At 38.5% G+C, this 27,403-nt stretch overlaps 1 protein-coding gene across 2 annotated transcripts; it reads right to left on the reverse strand.

Annotated features, from left to right (window-relative positions):
• Window positions 1-1,804: 1,804 nt before the first annotated feature.
• LOC104603633 (protein FREE1-like) lies at window positions 1,805-25,499 on the reverse strand. Of its 2 annotated transcripts, XM_010267698.3 has the most exons (10): window positions 24,238-25,495; window positions 13,802-13,888; window positions 13,503-13,634; window positions 11,604-11,735; window positions 5,468-5,533; window positions 5,239-5,349; window positions 4,360-4,452; window positions 2,870-2,903; window positions 2,345-2,415; window positions 1,805-2,227 (listed from the first exon to the last, which is right to left on the reverse strand). In XM_010267698.3, exons 1-10 carry the CDS (start codon window positions 25,186-25,188, stop codon window positions 2,150-2,152), a joined length of 1,755 nt encoding a protein of 584 aa, XP_010266000.1. In that variant the 5' UTR covers window positions 25,189-25,495; the 3' UTR covers window positions 1,805-2,149. The 2 variants fall into 2 exon arrangements, with proteins under 2 accessions (XP_010266000.1, XP_088743542.1); XM_088887416.1 differs by lacking the exon at window positions 4,360-4,452 and having other exon boundaries at window positions 24,238-25,499.
• Window positions 25,500-27,403: the final 1,904 nt, after the last annotated feature.

The raw sequence follows: 27,403 nt of genomic DNA on the forward strand, positions 1-27,403 counted from the left end.
AAAAGAGTATACCATTAGCTTTAATCAACTGATAAAAACATCAACGTATAGAAATTAAGGGGCGTAGACTAATGAACCGCGGATTACTCCTGCGTAATTTACTAGTGAGGAGTTTCGTGATTTGGATCAAGTCTCCTGATTTTTTTTCATTCTATCACGTGCAGTGTCTACTTATCATTTGTTTAGAAACAAGTTATGGCAATACTATTCTTGTGGATTATGCAAATTAATGTGATATAGGCATAAGTGGATACGGAGATAACCAATACATGACAAGCAAATAGAAGTCCGTAACCATTAACCAAGGTCTTTAATTACAACATTTTGTGTTGATTAATATAAAATTTTGAGAAATTATCTTATCACACCGCATTATATATTGGGTTGGGTATTGACATTTATTATACAAACATCAGATTTGATGAAACAACAATGGTACCTGATGATGTGCGTTTTGGCAGGTGACTCAGATGCTTAGCTAAATGATGACGAGTTGAAAGGTGGCTCTGACGCCTAATAGAATGGTGACGAGTTAGGAAGTGGCTCTGACGCCAAACTGAATGGTGACGAGCTGGAAGGTGGCTGACACCTAGTTGAATGGTGATGAGCTGGGAGGTGCCTCTGATGCCTAGCTGAATGGTGACGAGCTGGAAAGTGGCTCTGATGCCTAGCTGAATGGTAACAAACTGGAAGGTGGCTCTAACACCTAGCTAAATGGTGACGAACTGTGAGATGACTCTCACACTTAGCTGAATGGTGACGAATTGGTAGGTAGCTATGACGCCTAGCTGAATTGTCCCTACCTGAAGGTGGCGAGCTGCATAGTTTACTGGTGCAACCTGCAAGGAAACAATGACAATGTCTAGGTTGCTTTACCCGGGGTGGGCACTCCGATGCTTAAGTCAGCAAATCAGAGATTTTTTAAGAGAGTTGCGAGAAATAAATTGTGCATGTACCTTCTGATGTTGGAGGCAAGGCATATTTATATAGGCATTGTTTGGCGTGGGCATCACGCACTGCGTACGAGATCTCTGGGTGATGTGTTTAACTGGTCCAAAGTCCTCAAAAGTAGTCGTGCACATAGGCCAGTCTCTGTGCCTTATTCGGTTTCTCCGGAACATTCAGAATAAGAACCAACTTCCGAGAGACCCAGGAGTGACGAGATAGATGTAAAATTCGTCGACGAGCATGTCTCGCAAGTTGCCACCTAGACCTCAATCAGGTCAGCAAACCCTCAAGGGAGGTCTCTCCACACATCAAGGTCGCTTCGACCAGTACTGACGAAGTACCACAAGTCGACCCTGTACGAGGTGCTTCTAACCGCCCTAAGTTGTGGACGAGGTCGCTAGTTAGGTTTCCACCAGGTAGGTGGAGGCTGGTCACCAAGTCAACAACAGAGGCAAGTCGTAAGGTCAACAGCAAAGGCAGGTCGCTAGGTCGACAACAGAGGCAGGTCGCAAGATCACCAAGTCAATTGTGACCTAGGTGGTTATGGGGTGTCACCCAGTTGTTCCAAGATGTCATGTGTCATCAATACTCAATGTTGTATCAACTCAAACCATTTGTGATAGGTAAAAATATTCATAAAATTTATGTTGACCAACCTAGAACGTTACAAGTAAAAGTGGCAATGGTACACCGTCAGTAATAGCAGCACCCTTGTGCACCCAGGTCATGTATAAAGCGTCCTGCAAAGGGCTTAGCCACTAAGCCACCTGCTAGCAGTGTGGAAGTGGAAGTGGAAGTGGATGTGATGCATGTGGTGGAAGTGCAGAAGTGGAAAGAAATAGTATAGAGATAGGGGTTCACCAATCACCAACAGTTGGCGAATGTGCAACGATAAAACTTCATACATAAAATCTTTTTGTTGTTGTTTTTGGATGTGATACATAAAATCATGTCCACAACCATAGGGCCTTCCACTAGAAATAAGTTGACATACATACAAGCGGGCAACTAACTACTTCCATTAGGTTAAACATGTATACGTAACCAATAGATGATATACACTAACTCCACAAATGAAGATTGCTTATTGATAGCAGAAGCAACTGGACCAAACAAATCGAACTAAACATAGGAGATTCAGGGACGAGATCTTTTGTGTATCAACAGACGGCTGTCAAGGTATAATTACTCGGCTTGGGATTCAATGAGCACTCACGAGAAATGGATGCTGGCAGACTCCACATTCTATGGTCTCAGAACCAGAGCTTGGAACTTGAACCTGCACAAAAGCACAAAACATCAAGGGGTTTATTATTTATTTCTTTTATATGCTATGCGACTTTGTCTGTATGGAATGAAAACGACAAAAAATTGCAATAGAACAAGCATTTCAAACCTGTAAATGGACCGTGCAAATAGGACAGGCAACTTCTCTCATCCTCCTCCCAGATCCATCAGACCTTGAACCTGAAATTTTCAATTACTTGAGCAAGGATGAACAAGAATCTTCGCTTTGAGTCTAAACAGCATGCAGATTAATCTATTTGCTAATCTTCGTCAAATCATCATGACAGACAGACAGAAGCCATGCAACTTGCCATTTGATATGGTTCAATAAAGGAGATCGAGATTAACAACAACCAAATTGGGTGGTTAAGCTCTCCCTTATCATATGGACTTTCCATGCAAGTTCCCCAAGGTAATTGACCATTAGATGCTCTTCACAGCCCCTTGTAGGAAGAAATTGGAAATGGCAATCACATCTAAAACAACCTCGATACTTTTAACTTATCTCTTTGCATTGAATGGATGGGAACAGATCAAAACACACCCAACCCCTTCCCCCCACCTGCACCCCCAAAAATAATATATTATTTACATACCAATGATACCATAGAACATTTTATCCACTGATAATTACCTGATGACGATCTGCGATTTTTGTCCATCTCCTCCTGTCAAAAAATTGCCAAATATATGCATATTAAGATCAATTACAAATCAGGGATGATCCAAGTTCAATGGAAAAGAAAAAGAAATAGAGAAGGAAAAATGAAACAAAACAAAGGTGCAAGAAGAGTGGACCTTAAGATTGCAATTCTTTCTGAATGGTGACCAATACAAGAATATCCGAGAAAAAAAAAACATATAAATAAAGGAACAAAATCTATTACAGCTCCATATATAGTTTAGAAAAAAATGGAGCTAAATCAATATACTGTAGGCTTCTTGTAAATCTAAAGTATTCCACAATTTTTTTATCAATCTTCCACAATTTTACCAAAACAAATATAGTGAATGTTTCATAGTATTAGCCTATAGTCTTCTTATTCATAAAATTTTGGCCTTGCTTTCTTGAGATAACGCTTATTTTCCAAAATTAAATAACTGATTTGTAATCTAGAATAAGACGAGGTAACACCTTTAAAAACACTGGAATATAGAACTAAGGCCCAGTAATTGCAATTATGTGCCCCAGGTCAACAATCTTCGATTCAATATGCATGGGCCTGAAACCTAAAAAAGAAACAAAACAAAGGTCCAAGTGCATTCTTCCAGTCTGGAGCAGTTAAAAATCCTCTACCTTCTGATATGGTCCATTTAAAATGGAAACAAAACATTGATAACTAATTCAATTAAACAAAAGTCTTGATTACAATGAGTGAACCTCTACAGCGCTAGGGAATTGCAGCTAAAATTCCTATGGACATAAAGATAATCTATGAGCTTAGCTGATGCATTAGCTAGCAAAGAGGTGAACAGAAGAGTTTTGTGTTGAGGGGTCTTTCCATGAAAGTTGCAAAATTGGGGTTAGGTAGGTAGGAAATATCCTAAGAAATAAAGTCATTCAAAGGAACCTTGGAGTAGCTTCAATTGGTGATAAAATGAGAGAAAGTAGACTCAATATAATTGGGATATCCTAAGAAATAAAGTCATTCAAAACCATTGAGAGAAAGTCATTCAATGGTTTTGACATGTGCACAGAAGACCACCAAAAGCAACCCATAAGAAGAAGTGATGTGTTGCAAGCTGAAGGGGCTAGAAGGGATAAGGGTAGACAATGGGTATGACATTAAACAGAACAGAATGGTGAAACAGGAATCATGTAGCTGACCCAATATAATTGGGATAAAGCTTGGATGATGATAATGATGATGATGATGAGCTGGGGCTACCTTAACTTTCAAAGCAGGTGCTAGGCACATTTTGTACTGAAATTTTTTCCTTTTTAACACATTAATAAAACTTCTGGTTACCAACCAAAAAGAAATATTACCTATTGTTCACCAAGTTTCTTATAATGAGTTAATGATTGATGAACAACTGTCAAAACAATGCTAAACAGTAAGCACCACGACTAGTAGAAACAAATAAACAATTTTATAGGATGCAAGATTAATCTGCTGCCACCTGAAGCTTCCTGGCAAGATCCTCATGGCTGTGCAACACAGCAGGTTTGCTGGCCGTTTCCCTTGCACTACTTAGCCTTTGAGTAACTTCTGCCTGCAACCAGAATATGAGACAGTAAGTCTCTTTGGCTTTTCAGCATAACTGGGTTTACTTGCAAAGCTGCGGAACATGGAAATCCTTCTAGGCCAAGTCAAGTAGGCCAACCTTAATTGCAACATCAAGTGATTGTGATGAATTTCTGAAATTCCATTTATCTAATGGTAAGAAACATGTAAATAACAAATAAGAAAAGGTGACAGACTTTCTCTAAGGAATAATTCTAACCATTCATCACAATTAAAACAAAGGTTGTTAATTCACGACAAGTGAAAGTCATCAAAATAGAATTTTAATTAAAACAAAAATAAAGTTATTAGGTTCTGAAACAGCTTAACTTGGTAGAGTCGTTCCTATTCCCATGATTTCAATGTTTAACCTCTTTATACACCCAAAAGAGACTGACCTTTATCGGTTGCTACTAGAACAAAGAACATGATCCCAAATATCAAAGATAATTAAATCCATAGCCCAGATGGTGATTCCTCATTGTACAAAACCAAAGGATAAGGTTAACACCATCATTTAGTGGGTCCAAGCTAAAATAACCCTCGCATTCATATAGAACAATCTAAACATAATATCATGTCTGGTTTTTCAATTTTTCAGTCAAATAAGAACAGTGCAGAGAAGCAGGGATTACCATCCAGTCATATTATTTTCTTGCCTATGCAATCATATTGAACAGGAATAAGAAAATTTCCAGGTTAACATATTAAGTGGTTGGTCTACTCAAAATTAACGATTCTTACAAGTTAAGTGGTTAACATATTAAGTGCATACCATGCATCGGTCACAAACTCGAACTGGCTGAGCTTGCTCATCTGCTGTGAGAGCAATTCTCCCATGAGTACACTTGTCACAGAAAATATCCCCACAATTCCTGCAGTGGTGCTGAAGTTTTGAAGGAAACAATGAAGTTAGAATGTGGGAAGCAATACATTCCTTGAAGCTCAAAGTTACACCAAACAAACTTTATGATAAATGGTTAAAGTCAATGTGAAAGTCACACCTTTCTCACAAAAGCTCCAAAATCTGTCCCACAAGCTGTACATTTGGTAACTGCTTCGTCAGGAACCTGTTTCATCAGGGGTGCAGTGGGATAACAAACTCAAAGGATTAACCAAATGACAGAAAATGACTACTCAGTAAAAACCAGTAGATCCAATAACAAAAGCCATTTTCCAGAAGCAGTGGATAGCACACATAGAGTAAATATTAGGTTTAATTAATCAAGCGATAAAAGGAGCCTTCAATTTTAAATCAATGACTATGTAGCCCATATATACTTAAGGTTCTGGGCCAACAACTTGTTTTGAAATCAATAAATTCCAAATGCATCATCAACAGTAATCATGCCTCTTTACTCTCTCAGTGTTTTAAGAAGCATGCACCTCACTTCAACTCAAGTGCAAGCCTATTTCAAAAGATACAACCATGTCCACAAATGCTTGAACTTAGTGTCTGTGTTATCTGAAACTTACCGTTCATTCATGTTCGCATGATCACTTTTTTACTAGCCTTCATAAACTTACCGTTCATCCATTTCCACAGTTTCATCTAGGCCAACTCAAATAAAGAAAAACAAATAGTTCATGGCATGAACTTATCCTTTTGAGTGTAGACATAATAAAGTAATTGTTGCCTTTCTAGACAGGCCAATAGTTGTCAAGGCGATGCCTAGGTGACTAGGCAACTTTTAGAGGTCGACTCGCCTAACACCAATATAGTTTTCATATTACCTGTATATATATTTATATCATTTTATTGGCTTGTTTTATTATTAACATACACCTAGTGGTATGTTACACTTTTTTTTATTATGATAGTTCTTCTTTTATTAGAATTATGCATATGTTACAAGTTTTTTGGGTTCTAAACCGAGACTGAGAAGAGAAGATAGAAAAGACTGACGACTGAGAAGAGAAGACAGAGAAGACCAACAACTGAGAAGAGTTTCCATTGTTTCAACTGAAACTGCAAAGAGAAGACAGATAAGACCGATGACTAAGAAGAGTTTCGGTCCAAGACCTCCAGGACCTCCAGGTAAGTTCTTCCTTTTCCTTCTTCGAATGGTCCTATCAGTCTTTTATTTTCATAGTTTTTTTAAATACTTTTGGGAACAAAACTGGGGCTCTGCCCCCTTCATCCCCTTATTTTGGAACGAAACAGGGGTTCCATCCCCTCATTTTTCTCCTTTTTCGTTGCATTCAACCTTGTTATTGGCCTGAAACAGGGCCTCTGCCTCTTAAACACAGTCCAAGTTGTCCAGAGTCCCCTTATTTTTTTTCTTTGTCTCACTGCATTTCCTTTTTTTGTTGGCCTGATACAGGTTATTAAACATTGAAATTAATATATTTAAATGATGTATTTATGATGGTATTTTTATGTTTTTATATGAAAATTATAGTTAGCTACTCATTTGAATGGTTTTATTGGTATAAAAAACTAATGAAGTAGCTAAGGAGAAGTAGGGATCCTTATATTTTATGCTTTCAGATTCCATTGCCTAGGCGCCTGGGCACCCGGTGGTCACCTAAGCTCGCTTAGGCACCATGACAACTATGGACAGGCCTGGTCCAAGTAATTGAGCAGATGATTCTCTTTCAAGACAGGTGGAGCTCGCCCATGTACTCACTCCTTGACCTCAAGTCCAAGGCTTATGCAGATCCAGAACTTGACTAGATCCAAGAACAGTGGTCTTACGATCCAATGTCAACACCAGGATACACTGTGAAAGGGAATGATTTGTATTTCAAGGGCTGGAAAGTTATCTATTCTTCCTTAGCCCATATTCAGAACATACTGCAACTATTTCATACTTTGCCAAAGTCAGAGAATCAGTGGCTCAGTGCCAAATTTGCCAGCAGCAGAAGTATGATACAAATCTGCCAGCTGGCATTCTCCAGCCCAGTGTTTTAAAAGCGAAAGGCACAAGGTGAGGCACGCGCCTTTTTGAAGCAAGGCGTGAAAAAAAACTAAAAATAAAAAAAAAAGTCAGAAATTCCAAAAAATGCCAACAAAATCAAAAAAATTAAAAAATATAAAAAATATATTAAACGTAATATTAATAAAAAATATAAACTTAAATTTTAAAATAAATGCTTTAAAAAAACCTATTATCTAAAATTTAAATACATAAACATAACATGTAAAGTGTATTCAAATGAAATTTTAAAAATAAAATCAAACATATAAAACATTTTCAAGCATATAAAACCCACAATCTCTTTTTTTCCTCAATTGCATTACTTCAAGTAGGCTAATGTGATGTAAAACATATTATATTCCTGATTCTACAAGCTGCCTTTGTACCACGCCCCTCAAGGCAAGCCCAAACAAGCGTAAAATTTTCAAAAGGCGTGCACCTTTTGAAAGTACTGCGCCTAGGACCTGGGCGAGGTGCCTACCCTAAAATACGCCCTGCCTGTGCGCCTAAGCGTGCCTTTTAAATCACTGCTCCAGCCATTGCCAATTCCCAACCAAGTGTGGGATGATTCAGCAAATTATCATTTTGGCCATGGTGGACCGTCTGACCAAAAATGTCCATTTCATTGGCCTTCCCCATCCTTGCACAGTTTCTTTGGTGGCTGAAGCATATATCAAGGAGGTGGCAAAACTACATAGCACACCAAGGAGTAACCTCACAGACCATGATCTGACCTTCATGTGTAGATTTTGGGCCGATTATTTCTGTTTTCAAGGCATACTAACCATTGCACAATCACCAGCTATCATCCTCAGGGAGATGTTCAAACTGTTTTTAATCATTGTTGGAGACCCACCTACTTTTTTAGTGGGTGGCCATTCAAAACAATGGAATAAATAGCTTCTATGGCCAACAAGGTGATGTATGGAAGGGACACCCCATAAATTCTGCCTTATGAACAAGGCTCCATAGCTGTTGCCTCGGTAAAATATCAGATTTTACAAGATTTGAAGGCCTATCTACTTCAGGCACACCAACTCTTGAAGTCCTCTTAAGACTAAGCATCGAGACATTGAATACCAGGTGGGAGACTTCATCTATCTCTGCTTACAACCATACAGACAAATATCAGTTGCACACAGACCATGGCAGAATCTAGCGCCTTGTTACTTCAGCCCATTTCGCATCATAGAATGAGTGAGTCCTTTAGCCTACAAGTTACAGCTCCCAGATGCCTCTAAATTGCAGCCAAAAAAAAAACATGGAACCCTCAGTTATTAGCAGTCCAATTTCTCCGTAGAAGGCAAGCTTCAGACTGATCCATCCAAAATTGTCAAATTCCGCTGGGAGATGAGAAGATCCAGCAAGAGCTCCCAACTACCAACCTTGGGGACAAGGGGGCAGGAATTGTTAGGCATCCAGCAATAAAAGGGATGCTTGGCTCCCTCCCTCCCTACCTAGCCCCATTGACTAAACTGGTTTGCATCTCCATACAGAGTTGATACAATATAGGGAAATCCTATGGTCATCATCTGGTAATATATATGGAACTGGGCCATAACTCACCATAGGGAGCAGTGACCCCTGTATCATATTTTTCTAAATGATTTAAAACCATATGATAAATTTTCAGAAACATATCAGAGCAGTGTATGTAATGTACTGTGCAGTGTACACACATACAAACCCAACTATTCATGAAACTAGTTACCCACTTAACCTTACAAGACCAGTTGTCGATTTCAGGATTGAAGATATTGGATTATAGGTTTTGATGCATTTGGGTTCTATGTTTTCAGATTCATAAGCCTTATCAATGAGATGGACAAGCCTTATTGATGAGATGGTTAAGCAAAAGTACTAGTCTTGATGGTGGCAGATAGCATGTCACTGCCTCCAAGACATAAATGTGAAAAAAAAATAAACAATATTGAATTCCTGCAAGTAAATGACAATAAATGAACAGCCATTTGAAGTATACAAATTAAAAAGAATTAAGAAGTAAATACATAGTTGTCTAAGTCCCAATCCTGTGACAAGAATCTAGGAACAATAAAAAGAAGAACATGGTCTATAAGGTGTTCTCCAGACACACCTCAGATTGGAGGCACAAGCCTCTACAGCTGCAGCTGCACCCTAATGAGAGGTGTAAGCCACCTTTGACAGATTATCAAGGGAGTGATCTACAATATGAATGATTTTGTTTTCATTTGTTTTTAAAATTATCACATGAACAAAAATTTGAAATACATTCTTGAGCCCTGTTTTTATTTTGAGAAGAAAAGACAAGTTGGTTTTGTTTCAAAAAAAAAAAAACATTTATGGTTTTGAAACCATCAAAATAAAGGCTTTTAAACCAAAAAAAAATGGAGTACAGATTTTTTTTTTGAAATGTAAAATGGAAAGTGATATTAAAGAAAAGAATATACGGAATACAACCTAAAGGCACTCATCAAAAAAAAAAAGAAAAACTCCTTCCAACCACCCAAAACAGCATATGGGGAGAGAAAAAAGAATTGAAACCACTCTTGTCAATCTTCCACCTCACCAAACTTTCCAGGCCTTCCTTCCTCATCCCAAATTTCTCCCCCTAAGGCTTCAGAAGCTTTCCTCATACTTCGTTCCTCCCTCTTCCTCTCAAATGCTTCGAAAGCTCTTCTAACAAACCTCTCTCCTCCCAAGAAAAACAAGCCCAAAAGTTTGCCAATTTCCACCTCTTTGTCAACTAAAATGTCCAAATCCAATCTTCCTTTCTTCATCTCCTTTCCCTTCGGCGCCTCAGCAGAGACCTCTTCAATTTAATTTCCATCTCCACTAGCCTTCTCTGACATTTCATTCTTTTTCGACTCCTCCCTTTGAGAATCCACTGGAAAAATCATCTTCCCAACACCTTCGTGTAAAAGTCGATTTTCCATGCAAGGATTCTCATGACTGAGATCTGAATTTTACCCTTCTTCTTTTATAAATCCTTTTATATTTGTTGGTCGGCCCTGCCCCCAGCAGGCCATCTTTCAGCCTTGAAAAGACCTTCACAACATGAACCACATTGAACTTAGTTGAAACTCTGGACTTCTTTGAAACCTCTAAAACATCACCACTTCCAACCAGAATGGTCTCCTTCTCCCTGTGGCCCAAATCAACTCCCAATCTTCCAACAACCACTTCATATACCGAATAGTCAGAGATGCATCACCTTCTTACCCTCACCTCCTCTTATGCCACCCCCCTCTTCATTGTCACCTCCATCCCTGCCCTTGAGCTCACTGCTCACCGTTCACTACGTCTTCCACTGCGTCCACCCTAACTTCACTCACATCCCCCTCTGAAAATCCTTCCTGAGAATCAATGACAAAACCCCTACTCTCCTAACTCAACTCAGAAAAAGAAAAAAAGGCTCAAACCTTGCGTACCTTCGGCTGGTTCACGAGACAACATCGGATTTGACCTCAACCAGCTTACCTTGAAGAAGCTCCTCAGATCTCGATTTAGGTTCGCAAATCACAAAGCAAAGCTCAATTACACGATCACCAAAAATAGCACTCCAATAAACCAGTGATCAAACCCATCTTTCAATAAGACCTGGAAGTCGCCTGATGCCTTCTCTCTTTTCTTCCCTTTCAAACTCCAATCACACCTCTACCTTTACTGAGGACCACGCACATATTAAAAATACTCAAATAATTCACGCCTAAACCCTTGCCATTAATACAAAGTGAACTCTTCGCTGTCACTTGGAAACTGCCCAAAGGAAAAATCACTTTATATGAATTATGAACCGACATTAAACCACCAGAAGAAAACATGCTCTTTAAACCATAAATTCAAGAAAACGTTTTTTAGATTAAGTTTTGGAAACGAAAAACACATAAACAACCAAGAACATTTTTTCTGCATTTTGTTTTAAAAACCAATTTGTTTTAAATCAAATGGTTTTGATTTGTTTTTGGAACTCACAACAAGAAAAAACAATTCACATATTGTCTTCATTATGTCTGCACAAAGTTAAATGACAGGGGGACAGGGGTTAAAGATCAGTACGGTATATCTCACATATCTCCTTATGAATACACAAACATGATGATTGTATGGTTTTATGGATTTTCAGTGAAGAAATTGATGCACAAAAAGCAATTTTTAGAAACATGATTGTATTGTTTTATGGATTTCCAGTGAAGAAACTGATGCACAAACATGTTTTGAAACAATTTCCCAATCTTACCCAATGATCTTTTTCCTCATTGCTAGGCTTCATCAAGTTCACCCAATCAGAAAAACCTTTCTTTCTCTCAGTAGACTGTTCAGATAACTTTATGGACTCAGAAGGTTTGCTTCGTCCACCCATCTCCTTAAGCTGCATTCCAAATAAGAGTTTAGCATTTCACTATTATCAACACAGACAAAAGCACATATCACACATACACATCAGAGAAAACAACAAAGGAAAAGAAAAAAAATATTTAAAAGAGAAAAAACAAGTGGAAACATCATAGAGAATGTCTAAATGAAAAGGAAAGAAAATTAGACTGAAAGTACCAGACTCTAAAAAAACCATGCACAGACATGTTAGTAAATTCTAAGCTCCATAAAATTTGACCACATCATTGCATCATGTAATGTAATGACTAATGAAGCACCAATATATTCTTTACACCAGGTTGAGGAATATTCAAAAGGAAAGGTGTCCCAATTGAATATATGAACAAAGGTAAAAACATGAATAGATAATATATGTAAAGGCAATATACTAACCGAAAATTTTAGTTCTACATGCAAAAAATTGCAATTATCAATAGCATATTTAAAATTTTAGATGTTGCAGAAGTATACACCATGCACTTTAATCACCCAGCCCTCTAGAATGGCCACCTTAGAATCCCTGATGCAATGACAGATTCTCTCCATTATAACTATTTGCTGGCCCGACTAACAGGTCCAAGTTACCCACTCAAGGTTCATAAAGGCCACAACAATAGTCCAACAGCCATGTGTGTGTCATAGATAAGGTAATTATGAATCAAATAGAGGATAATCTTGCCATCTAAAATAGAGCTTGGAGAACTCTTGCTTTTCATCAACCTAAAGCCAATCAGACGATTCAGACCTTATTCAGGTTTACAAGAACTGATTTTTTTTTTATTATTAGATTTAACTTAGATATGCAATGATTCAACCCAACAAGGATCTCCCTCTCAGCCCCCAAAATGAACATTATAGAACCAACAGCACCAGATCTAGATCAGAGCAAACACTTTACACAACAGCCAGCAACACATGGTTTGGCCAAGGTTGGTAGCTGGCACACTTGCCAAATAGTAAAGCTGACAACAGTTCTACAAGATGTTGCCCTGGTCGAGGTTCACCTAGATTTTTTTTGGTAATAAGTTTCACCTAGATTAGACTGTAATAAGTTTCACATTGGGGAGAAGGTTGATCACCAGGTTGACATGACCAGAGATTAAACTGTAGCAAAATCAAGTGTTTGGGATGATAGATGGCAAGTTGTGAAAAAAAAGGTGTTTAGAGATGGAAAAAAAAAACTATGATTTAGAGTTTCGACAGGTTATATGGTTGGAAATGATGACTAAATTACAAAAATAGCCTGCAAATCATAATTAATTACATGTCCATTCCATAAAACGGGTGAGCATTTAATGGTGCATATTCAATACATGGCTACATGTATCTTTAACTGTTAGATAGGTGCCTGATAAGATTCATCCATTCAGTGTAATATAAAGTTTATGGGTATTTGGGCCACAATGGATCAGAATGGAAGGGATCAATAGCTGATCCATTAATGGCTGTACAAGGAACTTCCTAGGATGTTAAATCGTTAAGTCCATCAGATCTGCTGTAAGCACATTATCTGCAGGAAGATCATTTGGACCCAATCTAAATTTATGAGCATTCTCAAGTATGTAAACATGCCAACCCTCCACATGAGAACATGGCACCTTCTCATAGAAACAATTTGACAAATAACATGACCATAGCACATTCTCAACAAACATGCATATATAAAGATAGAATGTGCAGAAATATTACTGAAAACAAACCTAAAGAGATGTGAAGCAGCACTATATTTCAGACAAGAAACAACAAGTGTTTAGTTTCCAACCTGAACAGTTGCAGCTGTCACAGTGTCAAGAATGGTGCTAGTTGTATAGCTGTTTGATTGTAGTCTTATGCGTCTTGGTTCAATATCAACTGAGCTTTTGGACCAAAAAGTAAAGATAGACGAATCGGTGACCTAAATCGCAAGAAATGAATTTCAGAAACATTTTCATAGAAAACAGTAATTCAGGAAAATTAGGTAGAAACATTCCAAGATAAGAATGCAACTGCCAGACTTCCAATTGGAAGGATACAACAGAATTCCTCGTTAGGAAATTTAAAGTGAAGAATGCAACCAATTACCTCCCATCTTGTCACTGTCTCAAGTGGGTAAATTCTCAATGTCCGACTTGTACTGGGATCAAGCATTCGAATACCATCCAAACCAATCTGAAATAGAGGGAAAAACAGCATTGTTTGTAAGTAAAAAGAAAAATTATATTTCAAGGCTACAAAGAGCAAAAAAATGAAATTCACTGCCATAATCAATGCGATGATGTATTAAATAGGGGTGCATTTTAGGTGGCTCCGTGTGGAGCATTTGTCAAATTTTGAAGGGACCCAGACTTGATAGAAAGTAAACTCTTCAAATAGGCACCCATCTTGCACTCTAGAATAAACAAAGAATAACCAACAGGAACTGTTGGGCTGAACCACAAATATTCTTGTATAAGCAATGATGCCAAAGCAACAGTTGTACCTCCAAGAAACAAATTTAACTTTGACAGATATCATTGTCATTCATATATTAGCAAGCCAGAACATGAAAGATTGTATTAGCTTAAGTTATGAAAGTAAGAATGTTTATGTCCAAAAACAATATACCATCACTGGACAAAAAAAGGCACCGGTCAAGACCAAATGCTGATGTTGCTGGAGAAGGGGAAAATCTTAATACTGTTTAGATTCTGATCCGGATGTCATGAAAGATGGTTGGTGCTGGAAGGGATTCAGAGAGTTAATTTATTTTAGGCAACAATAGTTAGGGTTATGGATATAAGGATATTGTCTGGTATAATGGTAAAATCTCTCGCTGACAAGCGTGACAACGCAGGTTTGAGTCTGAAAACAGCCACTTTGTGCAAAAATAAATGTCAAGGCTTAAGTGTGTATCCAGTCCACCCCTCCCAACACCCCAGATAACTAGGACCAACAATGGGTGATGGCCTTCTAGTTAGGGATGAGGCTACAAACAGTATCCGTTTGTCCAAATATCAATTTGAATGTAATCTGATTAAAGGTGATCTGGATTTGAACCATTTATAATTGGATAAAATGTCAATCCAATATACCCCTACCCAATCCAATAGTATTTATTAGTGAAGTTGGCTTGAATGTTTTATGTTTACTAAAGAGCCTTAGGTTCAAGTCTTATATAAGTTATTTTCCATTCATTCTGTTCATGATAATACAATATCAAGGTAATTATTAGTTCATTTTATTAATAATATATAACACTTTGCTCTTTTTTAGTTCAATTTATTAATTCTATTCAATATCAGAACTGAAATCCAAAACTGATTTAAATCCAATGGGTAAGGAGGTCAAATTTATTAGTCATCATCTCACAACATTGACGACAATGTATTGCCAAAGGAGGCAGTGATTTAAAAGGCACGCCTGACTAGACAATGCATTGCCAAAGGAGTTAAGGAGGTCAAATTTATTAGTCATCATCTCACAACATTGACGACACCGTGATCTGCTCAGGCATCACAAAAGTGACAAATTGCACTATTTTTTATCTGTGGTTGTTAATGTAACTAGATTGTGAAAAAAGAAAGATAAAATGTACAATGGTGTCTGTGTGTGCCTAGCAACCCTTTAGAAATAAATGGATATGTCCATAAAAAAATGTCATATTATTTCAAATAATTAAAGATAGACAGGGCGAAAAAACTTTTAAGTAGATTTTGCATTGACTAATTGGCCTAGCTAATGTTTAGTTGTCCTAGTTGACTGCATCATGTGTAAAAATTTGTTAGGGTTGCAGTCAAATAGTTATCATCATCATCCATAACATATCCAAACCATATGAAACCGGCTACATGAATCCTGTTTCACCAATCCGTTCTATTCAACACCATATCCACCGTTAAATTATTGGTGCTTAAATCATTTTTAACTACTTCCACCCATGTTCTTTTTTGTCTACCCCAAGCTCTTCTAGCCCCTTCAATGTGTAACAAATCACTTCTTCTAACCAGCACAGTTGGTGGTCTTCTATGGATGTGCCCAAACCATCTTAGTCCACTCCCTCTCATTTTATCACCTATTGGAGCTACCCCTAGGTTCTTACAGATAACTTCATTCCTAATCCTATCTTTTATAGTTTTCCCACTCATCCATCTTAGCAGTCGCATTTTTGTGGCATTCATTTTTTGGACATTTTTCTTGATTGCCCAACACTCTACTCCATACAACATAGCTGGCCTTACAACTGTTTCATAGAATTTTTCTTTTAATCTAAGTCGCATTCGCCTATCACAAAAAAGTCTAGATGCACCCCTCCATTTTGCCCCATCCTACTCTAATTCTTGGGTGGCATCCTTCTCAATCTCTCCCTTGTTATGGATTATTGAACCAAGGTACCGAAAATGATCACATTGAGTTATATCTTGGTCTCCAATCCTAAGTGTATCTTGATTTACACTCCTATTATTACTAAATTTTCATGTTGTATACTTTGCTCTAGTCCTACTTATTTTAAAACCTCTTCTTTCTAAGGCATTTGTCCATAAGCTTAACATTGCATTTAATCCCTCATTAGTTTCATCAATTAAAACAACATCATCCACAAACAACATGCACCATGGAACTTCCTCCTGAATATGTTTAGTCAATTCATCTACGATCTGTGCAAATAGATAAGGGTTGTGTCGAACCTCGGTGAAGAATTGAAGATCCATAGTAATCGTAAAATCTGAAAAATCTGAAGGCTCTCCCACTGATGATCTAACTTTGGTTGTTGCCCCCTCATATGCCTTTTCTAGGTTAATGAAAATCATATGAAGATCTTTCTTCATCACTCTACACTTTTCTATCAATCGTCTCAAAAGAAATTTAGCTTCCATGGTTGATCTCCCTAGCATAAAGCCAAATTGGTTCTCTGAAACACTTGTTTCAAGTCGTAATCTTTGTTCAAGTATTGTCTCCCAAAGTTTTATAATCCCCCGATAATTATTACAACTTTGTATATCACTTTTTTTTCTTAAATATAAGCACCATACTGTTGTTTCTCCAATCATCAAGTATCTTCTTTTCCTTCACTATCTTATTAAATAGCTTGGTTAACTATAACAAATCTACCTCTCCCATAGCTTTCCATACTTCTATTGAAATCCCATCAAGTCCTAATGCCTTTCCCTTCTTCATCTTATTGAGTGCCTTTTTTATTTCAACAAGTCTAACTCTACAAGGTATGTATTATTTTTAACACTACTAGTATTGCTAAACTCTCCTATATTAGCGCCCTCTCCTTGTTCATTTAATAATTTTTCAAAACTGTTTTCTATCTTTATTTGATTTCCTCATCTTTTACCAAGACTCCTTGTATCTTCATCTCTAATGCACCTAACATAGTTTAAATCTGTCTTTCCTTCTCTTAGTTTTGTTAATTTATGCATTGCTTTTCCTCCCTCTTTAGTGCCTAATTTATGGTAAAAGCTCAGCATAATCCTTACATTTAACATCATTCACCTTCTTTTAACTCCTTTTCTTATGGTTTTATATTTTTTCCAGTTTTCTTCATTCCACCACCAAGTTTTTTTAGTACTTTGCCACTATTCTCCCAAGACATCCTTTTTTTGTTAAAATAGCTGCTTTCAAGCCTTTTCTTTCTCCAAGGGACCACAGAACGGAGGATAACCCATAAAGCCCCCAACCCAAGTGTAGGTGGGATTTGATCCCAAGTCTCCACTACAAGTCTACAACCAATAGGAGACCTTATTAACAAGCCAATTGGCACAGTTGGCACTTGGCACCTTGCTCTCCTAAGACATCCTTTGCTACTTTCTTTATATTGTTTGCCATCAAGCCAAATATCATTAATATTTCTATCTAAATTCCAATTCCCTTATATTATCAATTTGTTTCTCAATTGAGCTAGCTTTTCTCCTTTCAGGATTTCCCACCTAGTTCTTGGACACCTACTTTCTTTAATATTTCTCTACCATTTCCTAATGCAAATATCTACCACCACTAGTCTATGCTAAGCTTTAAGTGTTCATCACTCTTTTGGCAAAAGGTGTTTACAATTGTCATATCATAAGCTACTGCAAAATCTAATATTGTACCTCCTGAATTATTCTTCTCCCCAAACCCAAATCCTCCATGCACCATATGATATCCTACACTTTGTCTCCTTACATGCCCATTTAAGTTTCCTCCTAATAAAAATCTTCTTTTCATTTGAAATTTCTTGGATCAAACCTTCTAAGTTTTCTCAAAAGTGTCTTTTAATGTTTTCTTCTAGACCCACTTGAAGTGCATAAGCACTAATTATGTTAACGATTCCTCACCTAAAACAAGTTTAATATTAGGGATTATAGTTGATAAGGGCAACTTTTGGGCTGACCCTGTTAGAGGAGAATTTCAGACCTCAGTTGTGGAGGTTTTTGGTGAGGGGGATCAGGTTGTTGCAAGGGCTGATAGGAGTGAACAGGTGAAAATATATAATAAAAAGAGGGAGGCAAAAAAGAATAAAGAAAGAAAAAAAGGTCAGAGGTGGAAAGATTAATTTGTAACATAGAAGGGAATTTAGAGTTTAGTGATAGAGGAGACAGGAGAAAAGGCATGAAGTAAGGAGTTGTGGTTTATTGCTAAGGGTTCTCTATTGATTTGTGCCTATGAGGATAGTTAGCTGGAATGTTAGGGGTCTAGGGAGTGCAAGAAAAAGGAGGGTGATTAAGGATTTACTTAGAAGGGAAAGAGCTGACATTGTTATGTTGCAAGAAACAAAGTTGTCAGATCTGGACAGAATATGGGTGAGGAGTGTGTAGAGGTCTAGACGTGTAGGATGGACTTCAGCCCCATCTTGGGGAGCCTCAGGGGGGATTGTCACTCTCTGGAAAGATGATGTAGTAGAGGTAGTGGAGGAATTAATAGGGAGGTTCTCAATTTCCATCAAATTTAAGAATGTAGAGGATGACTTCACTTGAGTATTAACTAATGTCTATGGTCCTAGTAATTATAGAGAAAGGAATGACATGTGGGTGGAATTGTATGCAACTCAGGGTTTGTGGGAAGATCTATGGTGCTTGGGAGGGGATTTCAATGTGATAAGATTTTCTGAAGAAACTAATAATTCCCAATAAACCATCACAACTAGCATGAGAAAGTTTAATAGCTTTATTGCTGATTGTGAGTTAAAGGAGATCCCGTTACTGCAAACTCGATTTACTCAGGAAATTCCCTTGTGGTCGAAATTGGATAGATTTATCTTTAATGTTGATTGGGAAAACTATTGGGGAAATTTGGTGTCTAGAGCTTTGCCTAGGGTAACCTCGGATCATTGTCCTATAAGAATAGGTGTGGAAGACTTTACCAATGGACCTAGACCTTTTAGGTTTGAAAATATGTGGCTAACCCACCCAGACTTTGTGAATAAAGTAAAGCTTTGGTAAATGAGAAATTGAGGGGGATAAAATGGAAAGGGGTAAGATTTCACAAGAAACTGCAGAGGTTAAGAGACAAAATAAAAGATTGGAACAAGGAATACTTTGGAAGACTTGAGGAGCAAAAAGTGAATTTAATCTCTAGGATAGAAGAGTTGGATGAAAGAGAGGCCCAGTATAGAATGGAGGAGGGGGAGAGAGATCTGAGGGGAGAATTAAAGAAGGACCTAGAAGAGGTCCTACTGTGGGAAGAAATAAGCTGGAGGCAGAAATCGAGGCATAGGTGGATTAAGAAAGGTGATGGAAACACTAAGTTTTTTCATGATGTAGCAAATGGGAGGAGGAGAAAGAACTTTGTGTCTAAGTTAGAGGTAGGGGGGAAGCATTCACTAATCAAAATGATATTGCCAAGAAGTTTGTAGATCTTTTCAAATCGATTTACAAAAGACCCTTGGAAGAAAGGATGGAAATAGAAGGGGTAGATTGGCCAAGGTTGGAGGACAATCAGGTTAGATGGTTGGAAAGAAGTTTTGAGGAAGAAGAAATTAGGAAGGCAGTGTTTTTGATGGATGGATCCAAAGCTCCAGGCCCAGATGGTTTTACAATGGCTTTTTACCAAGATTGTTGGGAGGTGATAAAATTTGATCTTTGTGAGCTTTTTAATGAATTTGCAGAGAAGAATATAGTCAGTCATGGCATTAATGCTACTTTCTTGGCCCTTGTTCCAAAGAAAGCTGATGCTATCCATCCTAAAGATTTTAGGCCAATTAGTTTGGTGACTAGTATCTATAAAATCCTGGCCAAGGTCCTATCTTTAAGGATTAAAGAAGTCCTTCCCTCCATTATTAGTCAGGCTCAAGGGGCTTTCATCCAAGGGCATTAGATAATTGATCAGAACCTGATTGCCAATGAATGTGTGGAAGAGATGAAGAGGTCCAAGCAAAGAGGCTTTGTTTGTAAGCTTGATCTTGAGAAAGCCTATGACTTGGTGGATTGGTAGTTCCTACTGGAGGTTTTAAGGAACTGTGGGTTTGGGGAAAGATGGTGTAGTTGGGTATCTGGTTGTGTCTACTCTTGTCATTATTCCATCCTAGTAAATGGGGTGGTGAGAGATTTTTTTACAGCTAGTAAGGGTATTAGACAAGGGGACCCACTTTCACCTTTTCTCTTTACCTTGGTAACTGATATGTTCAATCGAATTATCACTAGGGCTGATAGGGAAGATGTGATAAGGGGATGGAGAGTAGGCACAAACAGAATTCCAGTAACTCAACTTCAGTTTGCAGATGACTTGATGATCTTCTATGAGGGAGGCTTCGGTGAGAAGGTGGAAAACATGAAAGAATTGATTAGAGATTTTGAAGGAGTTTCCAATCTGAAAATCAATCTAGGAAAAAGTTGCATAGCCGAAGTAAATCTAGACTTTGAGGAGATTGAGGATTGCGGATTGTCTTGAGTGTTCCATTTCTTCCTAGCCTTTGTCCTACTTAGGGCTTCCGTTAGGAGCAAACCCTAGGGAGAGTAGGTTCTAGACCCCAGTCTTGGAGAAGATCGAAAAGAGATTAGTAGTGTGGAAGAAAAATTATATCTCTTTGGGTGGGAGGATCACTTTGATAAAAGCTACCCTCATGAACCTACCTACCTATTACCTCTCTGTCTTTAGGATACCGTCTAGGGAAGCAAAGAAATTGGAAAGATTGATGAGAGATTTTCTTTGGGAATCGGGAGAAGGTAAAAAAGATCAATTAATTGGGGGGTTGTGGGTAGAAGCAAAGAGGAAGGAGGATTAGGGCTCGGGAATATGCTCAAAAAGAACTCAGCTTTGTTAGGGAAGTGGTTGTGGAGGTGGCCTTTGGAGCGAGAGACTCTGGCACGAAGTAGTGAAGAGTATTCATGGAGGTTCAGAGAGTGGTTGGGATGTTGGTGCATCAAGGAAATTCCTTAGTTGTGTCAGGTATGATGCTTGTTTTGGTAATTCTATTCGGTTTTGGACAGACATTTGGGTTGGAGATCTCCCTCTAAAAGACCTTTTTCCTTCTTTGTACTCTGTTTCTTTGTATAAAAAAGAGGTGATCTCAAAATTCCTTCCGTCGATTTTAAATTTGTTAGCGTTCTTGGGATTTTGGTTTTCGTAGAGAGTTAAGGGATGAGGAAATTGAGTGTTTATCTACTCTTCTGTGTCTTCTTGATAAGGTTTCCCTGGATCCCTCGAAACCTGATAAAAGAATTTGGGCCATTCACCCCAATGGGTCTTTTCCTTGTAGCTCCTTTTTCAAGTTCCTCTACCAAACTTCCTCTCAACAAAGTTTCCCTTCCAAAGAAGTCTGATGTAGACCCCCCCCCCAAGGTTATGGCTTTGTGTTGGGAAGTGTGGCACGGTAAAATAAACACGATGGATAACCTACAAGAGAAGACGCGTCCTTTGTATTTCACCAAACTAGTGCATTCTTTGCAGATCTCATGGTGAGGATTGTAATCATCTATTTTTATCTTGTAGTGTAACTGCAGAGCTCTGGGCTTGGCTTCTATCTTTGTTTGCGTATAGTTGGGATATGCCAGCAAAAGTAAGCACAATCTTTAATCCTTCTTTTTTCTCTTGGCCCCATAAAAGAGGAAGGAAAATGTGGAGATGCACGCGAGCAGCATTGTTATGGACAGTATGGGAAGAAAGGAATGCCAGAATCTTCCAAGAAAAAGGGAGTAGTCAAGCCTTGAATGACTGCATTATGTCCAGGTCAATACATTGGTTAGACTCTAGAGTTATTTAACAATTTCTCTTTTACAGATTGTTTGAAGGATTGGAAATTGGTAGCAGGTTGTTCCTCCTACAAGGTAAGGGTATTGACTAGTTGGGTCCCCCTTCCTCTTGGTTCTTTGAAGCTGGATTTTGATGGGAGTAGCCAGGGTAACCCGGGTCCCTCTAGGACGAGAGGTGTACTGAGGAATGAGGCTAGAGAGGGTTTTTTTTTTTTTTTTTGATGAATGGCTAGAGAAACCTCTCTAGGGCCATAGTAGGCTAGAGAGGTTGTCTTACTCTACTATGGCCCTTTAGGTGTTGGGAACTCTATCCGGGCATAACTGCTTGCTGCAATACAAGGAATACTTCTTGCAAAAGAAGTGGGCATGGAGTAGTTTCTGATTGAAGGGGATTCTAAGACAGTGGTGGACTGGCTAAATAATCCGAAGGATGTCACTTGGGGCTACAAAAATGAGTTACAAGGGATAAATAGGGAAACATTGTTCTAGGCACAACTGTAACTCCTGTTTTAACATCAACATTCATGTAATTTCTGTTATAGTTCCTGTATTTGTTGTTAGGAGACGCGGCACCTAGCATCTCTAAGGGGATTTTCTCGTAACCAACCATTAAGATGAATTTATTTTTCAAAAAAGGGCAACTTTTGGGCCCTAATATCAATAAAAGTAATTCTTTTAATATAATTTCTAAAATAGGTTAATTTTTTAAAAAATATATCAAATAAGGGCAAAAACACTGTTCATCTTCTTCCTCCTCCAAACCACTTCCGCCCTAGCCCCATGAACCTCAATGACCACCATCGATCAGCGCCGCTGCTGCCTCTGCCCAACGTCGCTGCCTCTGCCCACCTCCGCCCCAACCCTGCGAATCTCAATGACTACCATCCACCAGCGCCGCCGCCTCCACCTCTACCCACCTCCAACAACACCAATCTGACGACATGAGGTGGGCGGCGGCGGCCGGAGGCGTTTCCAAAGGTTGCTAGAGGCAGCACTGGTGGATGGTGGTCATTGAGGTTCATAGGGTTGGGCTAGGGCGGAAGTGGTTTGGAGGAGGAAGAAGATGAACAGTACTTCCGCCCTTATTTGATATATTTTTTAAAAAGTTAACCTATTTTAGAAATTATATTAAAATGATTACTTTTATTGATATTAGGGCCCAAAAGTTGCCCTTATCAGCTATAACCCCTTAATATTATTCTATCCCCAAATCCTTTAACATCTATAGTTTCATTTTTTTTAATCCTTATCTACTATCATCACTACACCATTTCTATTATTTACTTCTCCTGTATATCATAATTTGTAACCATTAATTTTTTTTGGCTCTTTTGCCTTTACATTTAGTTTCTTGTAGGCATGCAATATTAATCCTTCTCCTCTTCAATGGTGTTTGCTTTTTTTATCAATAACTCTGAAAATTTTCATTAATTAAGATGCTTTAATATACAACAAGAAACAAAGAAATCAGCATAGAAGCTGACCCAAGACAGAATTACAAATGTGCCCAAAACATCTGTTCTTTGAACCCCTTGCTTTGCTAAGCTATCAGCCAAGCTGTTGGCCGATCTCCTAACCCAACCCACCTGAAACATATTTCTTGACATCCATTTGAACCTTCTGAAATCATTCTTCAGCTGCCAGGTCACTCCTTCCCCTTTTTGCAACCTTCAATAGTGTTTACGAATTTCATAGTTTTTCCTGTTAATGTTCCTACAATCCAAGTGGTTAAACAAAGTCATGTTTCTTGGACTAGTTTCTTTACCTGCCCCTGTCCAAAAGGATGTGAGAACCCTTTCCTATTTGACACCACAACCGGGTGTTTCCATGACAGGTCACTTACGGGTCCAGCCCTAAATAGACCAGTTGGTTGACCAGGCAACTATTTCATAACACTGAATGTAAAGTTTCTAGAGCATACTCCTGATAAATCTGCCTAGAACTAAGAAATTCCTAATCAAATCTTGTTCTCTTCCGGTGCTTCTAAAAGGGAGTAACTAAACAAGGCTTGAAGACACAATCATCTATAGAGCATAACCAAACCGGCTTGAATTTTCTCAATACAACTTTGTTGTTTTCAGCATCCACGTGAAAAAAAAAAATGTCTCCTGGGGATAACTTTGATGCTTTGAAAAGGAATTATGACGCTTTCAGTTCCACCAAAATCAAGTTCTCTGATTCAGAAAAGTAGAGTTGGAGTCGGCTCTCCAGCCCAGTTTTACTGCTGGAGAATTGTTTTCTGGCTATGTTTTATCTATGAGTGTCGGCTAGTATCAATCACGATTCATGAGTCAGAAAAACACAGGAGAGGAAAAACGAAGCTCAGCATAGACAAAGTCATACTGAGGGCAAGCATTCCTCACATACCTGGCAAAGAACATCGGTGGTGCCCTGACTTCCGCCTTCTGGTAAAAGCTTGACCCGGAATTTCTGCACTCCATTCTTCACATCTTGTTGCGTATCTGCCTTTGGAACAGCCTTCACAATCTTAGTGGAAACCACTTGGTCCTTCCCACTCGAGAAGCTAGTGGACCTACCAAAATCGTCAAAAGCCGACCACGTAGATGATTGGGAGCCAGTTCCACGAGCACCGTATGGCTCCACCCTTCCACCATCGTAAGCATAAACACCCTCTCCAAGGCCATCGTCACGGAACCCACCCCGATCGTAACGAGGTTCCGTTCTCTTCTCGAAGAAACCTGACCCCAAATCGGATCGACTCCGGCCGTACATGCCTTCATCAAAGTAACCTCCCCCGTGATCAAATTTCACGCCACTCTCGTAAGGGTTTTCATATACGGGCGGTGAGGGTGATGCCGAAGAACCAAAGGGTCCATACGATGCGGAGTAGGGCGTTGGAAACGAGGAACTGGGACTGGGATTAGGGTTAGGGTTTGGAGGAGTCGACGGTGGAGGGGCGTAATTAGGAGCCGTCTGATGCTGATCATATGGTGGATAATACGATGGTTGCTGGGTTGGAGGTGCGTATAGAGCCTGTGGTTCTGGAGCAGATGGGAAGGAATGGAAGGTAGAAGGTTGAGAAGAGGGATTAAAGGACTGGAAGTTGGGGTTCTGTGCGTACGAAGGAGCAGTAGGGGGGAGACTGGGGACAGGTTCGGGAATCTGCGAATATGGAGGATATGTAGAGGAAAAGCCTGGAAAATCTGACGCAGGTGCAGAGAAGTTGGAGGAGAAAGGAGGAGCGGAGGCGTAGGTCGGAGGAACGGGATTAGGCTGGAGATCGATAGGGTTAGGGTTTTGAAGGTGGGGCTGGTGGTATTGGTAAAAAGGAGTGCTGCTGTAATCTCCTTGTTGCATCTCCAAAGTCAGGATCTCCTCTTCTCTCAAAGAGAGATCGATGGAAATTGAAAGCTGTTCAAGGTTTTGGTTTGGTAGATCTGAGATGAGATGCAGAACAACTCAGGTTCGTCTCGTGGTATTGCGTTTCACTGTTTGTCGGAGGGAAAATTGAGGGATACGACTGCAATATAACGTCGGTTCTTTTCGTGTCTGTTCTCTATGTAGATTGTCAAAAGCAAAATACATCGAAAGTTGGAAACCCGCCAAAAACCGTTAACAGTCCTAAGACCAGGAGGCTACGCACCATGTAGAATGTGTAGAAATTTGGAGAGCTCAACAAAGCTAAAAGCCCGCATAAAAAATGGCCAATCCACGAAACACGTTAAGGCTATAATAGAATACCCAGGCCCATTTCGAAAATGGATCTTTTATGTAGTTGCGTTTAAATCTAGTGAAAAAGCTTTTCAGCGTAAAAATTAGAGGTGATTCCTCATCTTATCTTATTATATATATATATATAATGAAATACCCAGGCCCATTTCTATCTAATTATAAAAATATATAATAGTTATTATAAATATTATTAATAACTAAATATCGAACAGTTTGAACGTTTTGACTATTTTTATTTTTTTTTGTCAGAATAGTTCAACCATTCGATAATTATATAAGATAATTAGATATACATAATTATCTAATTATATAAATATATAATAGTTATTATAAATATTGTTAATAACTAGATATCTAAGCATTCGAATGGTTATAACCATTTTTTATTTTTTTTTTTGTCATAATGGTCCAATCGTTCAATAATTGTATAAATATATAATAGTTACTATAAATATAGTTAATAACTAGATATCGAATCGTTCGAACGTTTTGACCGTTTTTTATTTTTTAATTTTTTTGTTATAACGGTCCAACCATTCGATAATTATATAAATATATAATAGTTATTATAAATATTGTTAATAACTAGATATCGAACCATTCGAACGGTTTTGACCATTTTTATTTTTTGTCAAAATGGTCAGACCGTTCGACCCGGTAACCGGGGCCCTAACCGGGTCGGTTTTAAAAACCATTATGTTATGTCATTTGAGCGTGTGACTCATACGACCCGAAAATGGAACCATTCTAGCCACCGGTTTCGGGTCGACGATTCGACTATCCGGTTCAAACGAGTGGCCCATTCTAACAACAAAAAATAAATAAATAAAATAGAATATGGCCAAAAACCATTGAACGGGTCAAACGGGTTAACGGTTCAACCACTCGGGTCAATGGGTCGTTGACCGATTCAACGGTTTTTTGCCAAAGACCGGGATTGGGGTAAAACGGAACTAGTTGCTTGGACGATTCCCAATTAAAAATAATAATAAATAAAAAAACGGATGACCCGTTTTGACAAAAAAAAATTATAGGCAAAAAATTGAGTGTATGAGGTCCATTAAGCAGCACCATACGTGTTATGTCATCCGAGCGTGTGACTTATCCGACCTGAAAATGGAATCATTTTGACCACCGGTTTTCAGGTCGATGGTTCGACTATTCGGTTCAAACGGATGGCTCGTTTTGATAACATAAATTAAAAAATAAAAGTAAAAAAAACAACAAAAAACCATTGAACGGGTCAATGGTTCGACTGCCCGGGTCAATGGGTCGTTGACCGATTCAACATTTTTTGGCTAGGGACCGAGACTAGGATAAAACGGAACTGATTGCCTAGAGGTTCCCAATTAAAAAAATAAAAAATGGCCAAAAACTATTTTATGGGTTAACGAGTCGATGGTTCAACCCCTCGAGTTAATAGGTCATTGACTCATTCAACGGTTTTTTGGCCAGAGACAAGGTCAACGGGTCGACGGTTTCATTCCAGCCTTTGAGAAGTAGGGCCCCTCCACTAGTTAATCATTATTCAGGTCAATGTTAAGTGACTTTCGCCAATTGTCACACCATTATATGTTAACATTCTTTTTTTATATAGGCAAAAGATGAGCTACACAAAACGGGGGCAGCTCTTCTCCGAGAATTAAAAAAAAAAAAAATTACGGGATACAATTAACATTAATTAGAGTGATAGATTGAGCATTTCTAGCTAGAGGTGAGCAAAAAAATTTGAAAAATTGGTTAGCCAAACCAGTCGGTTTGGTTTTAGTTAACCAATATAAAAAATTGGTAGTTAACCAAACCGACTGGTATACATATATTTCTATATTATATATATATA

The sequence above is a fragment of the Nelumbo nucifera genome, chromosome 5 (genome assembly GCF_055504915.1).
Source record: "Nelumbo nucifera cultivar China Antique chromosome 5, China Antique-T2T, whole genome shotgun sequence".
In the NCBI taxonomy this organism is placed as follows: domain Eukaryota; kingdom Viridiplantae; phylum Streptophyta; class Magnoliopsida; order Proteales; family Nelumbonaceae; genus Nelumbo; species Nelumbo nucifera.

Coding starts and splice junctions, on each gene's coding strand:
- LOC104603633 (XM_010267698.3), bottom strand. CDS start 25,188: ATGCAACAAGGAGATTACAGCAGCACTCCTTTTTACCAATACCACCAG. Junction 5,534..11,603: donor ATGAGGAAAAAGATCATTGG/GTAAGATTGGGA, acceptor CTGATGAAACAG/GTTCCTGACGAAGCAGTTAC. Junction 2,416..2,869: donor AAATCGCAGATCGTCATCAG/GTAATTATCAGT, acceptor TGAAAATTTCAG/GTTCAAGGTCTGATGGATCT.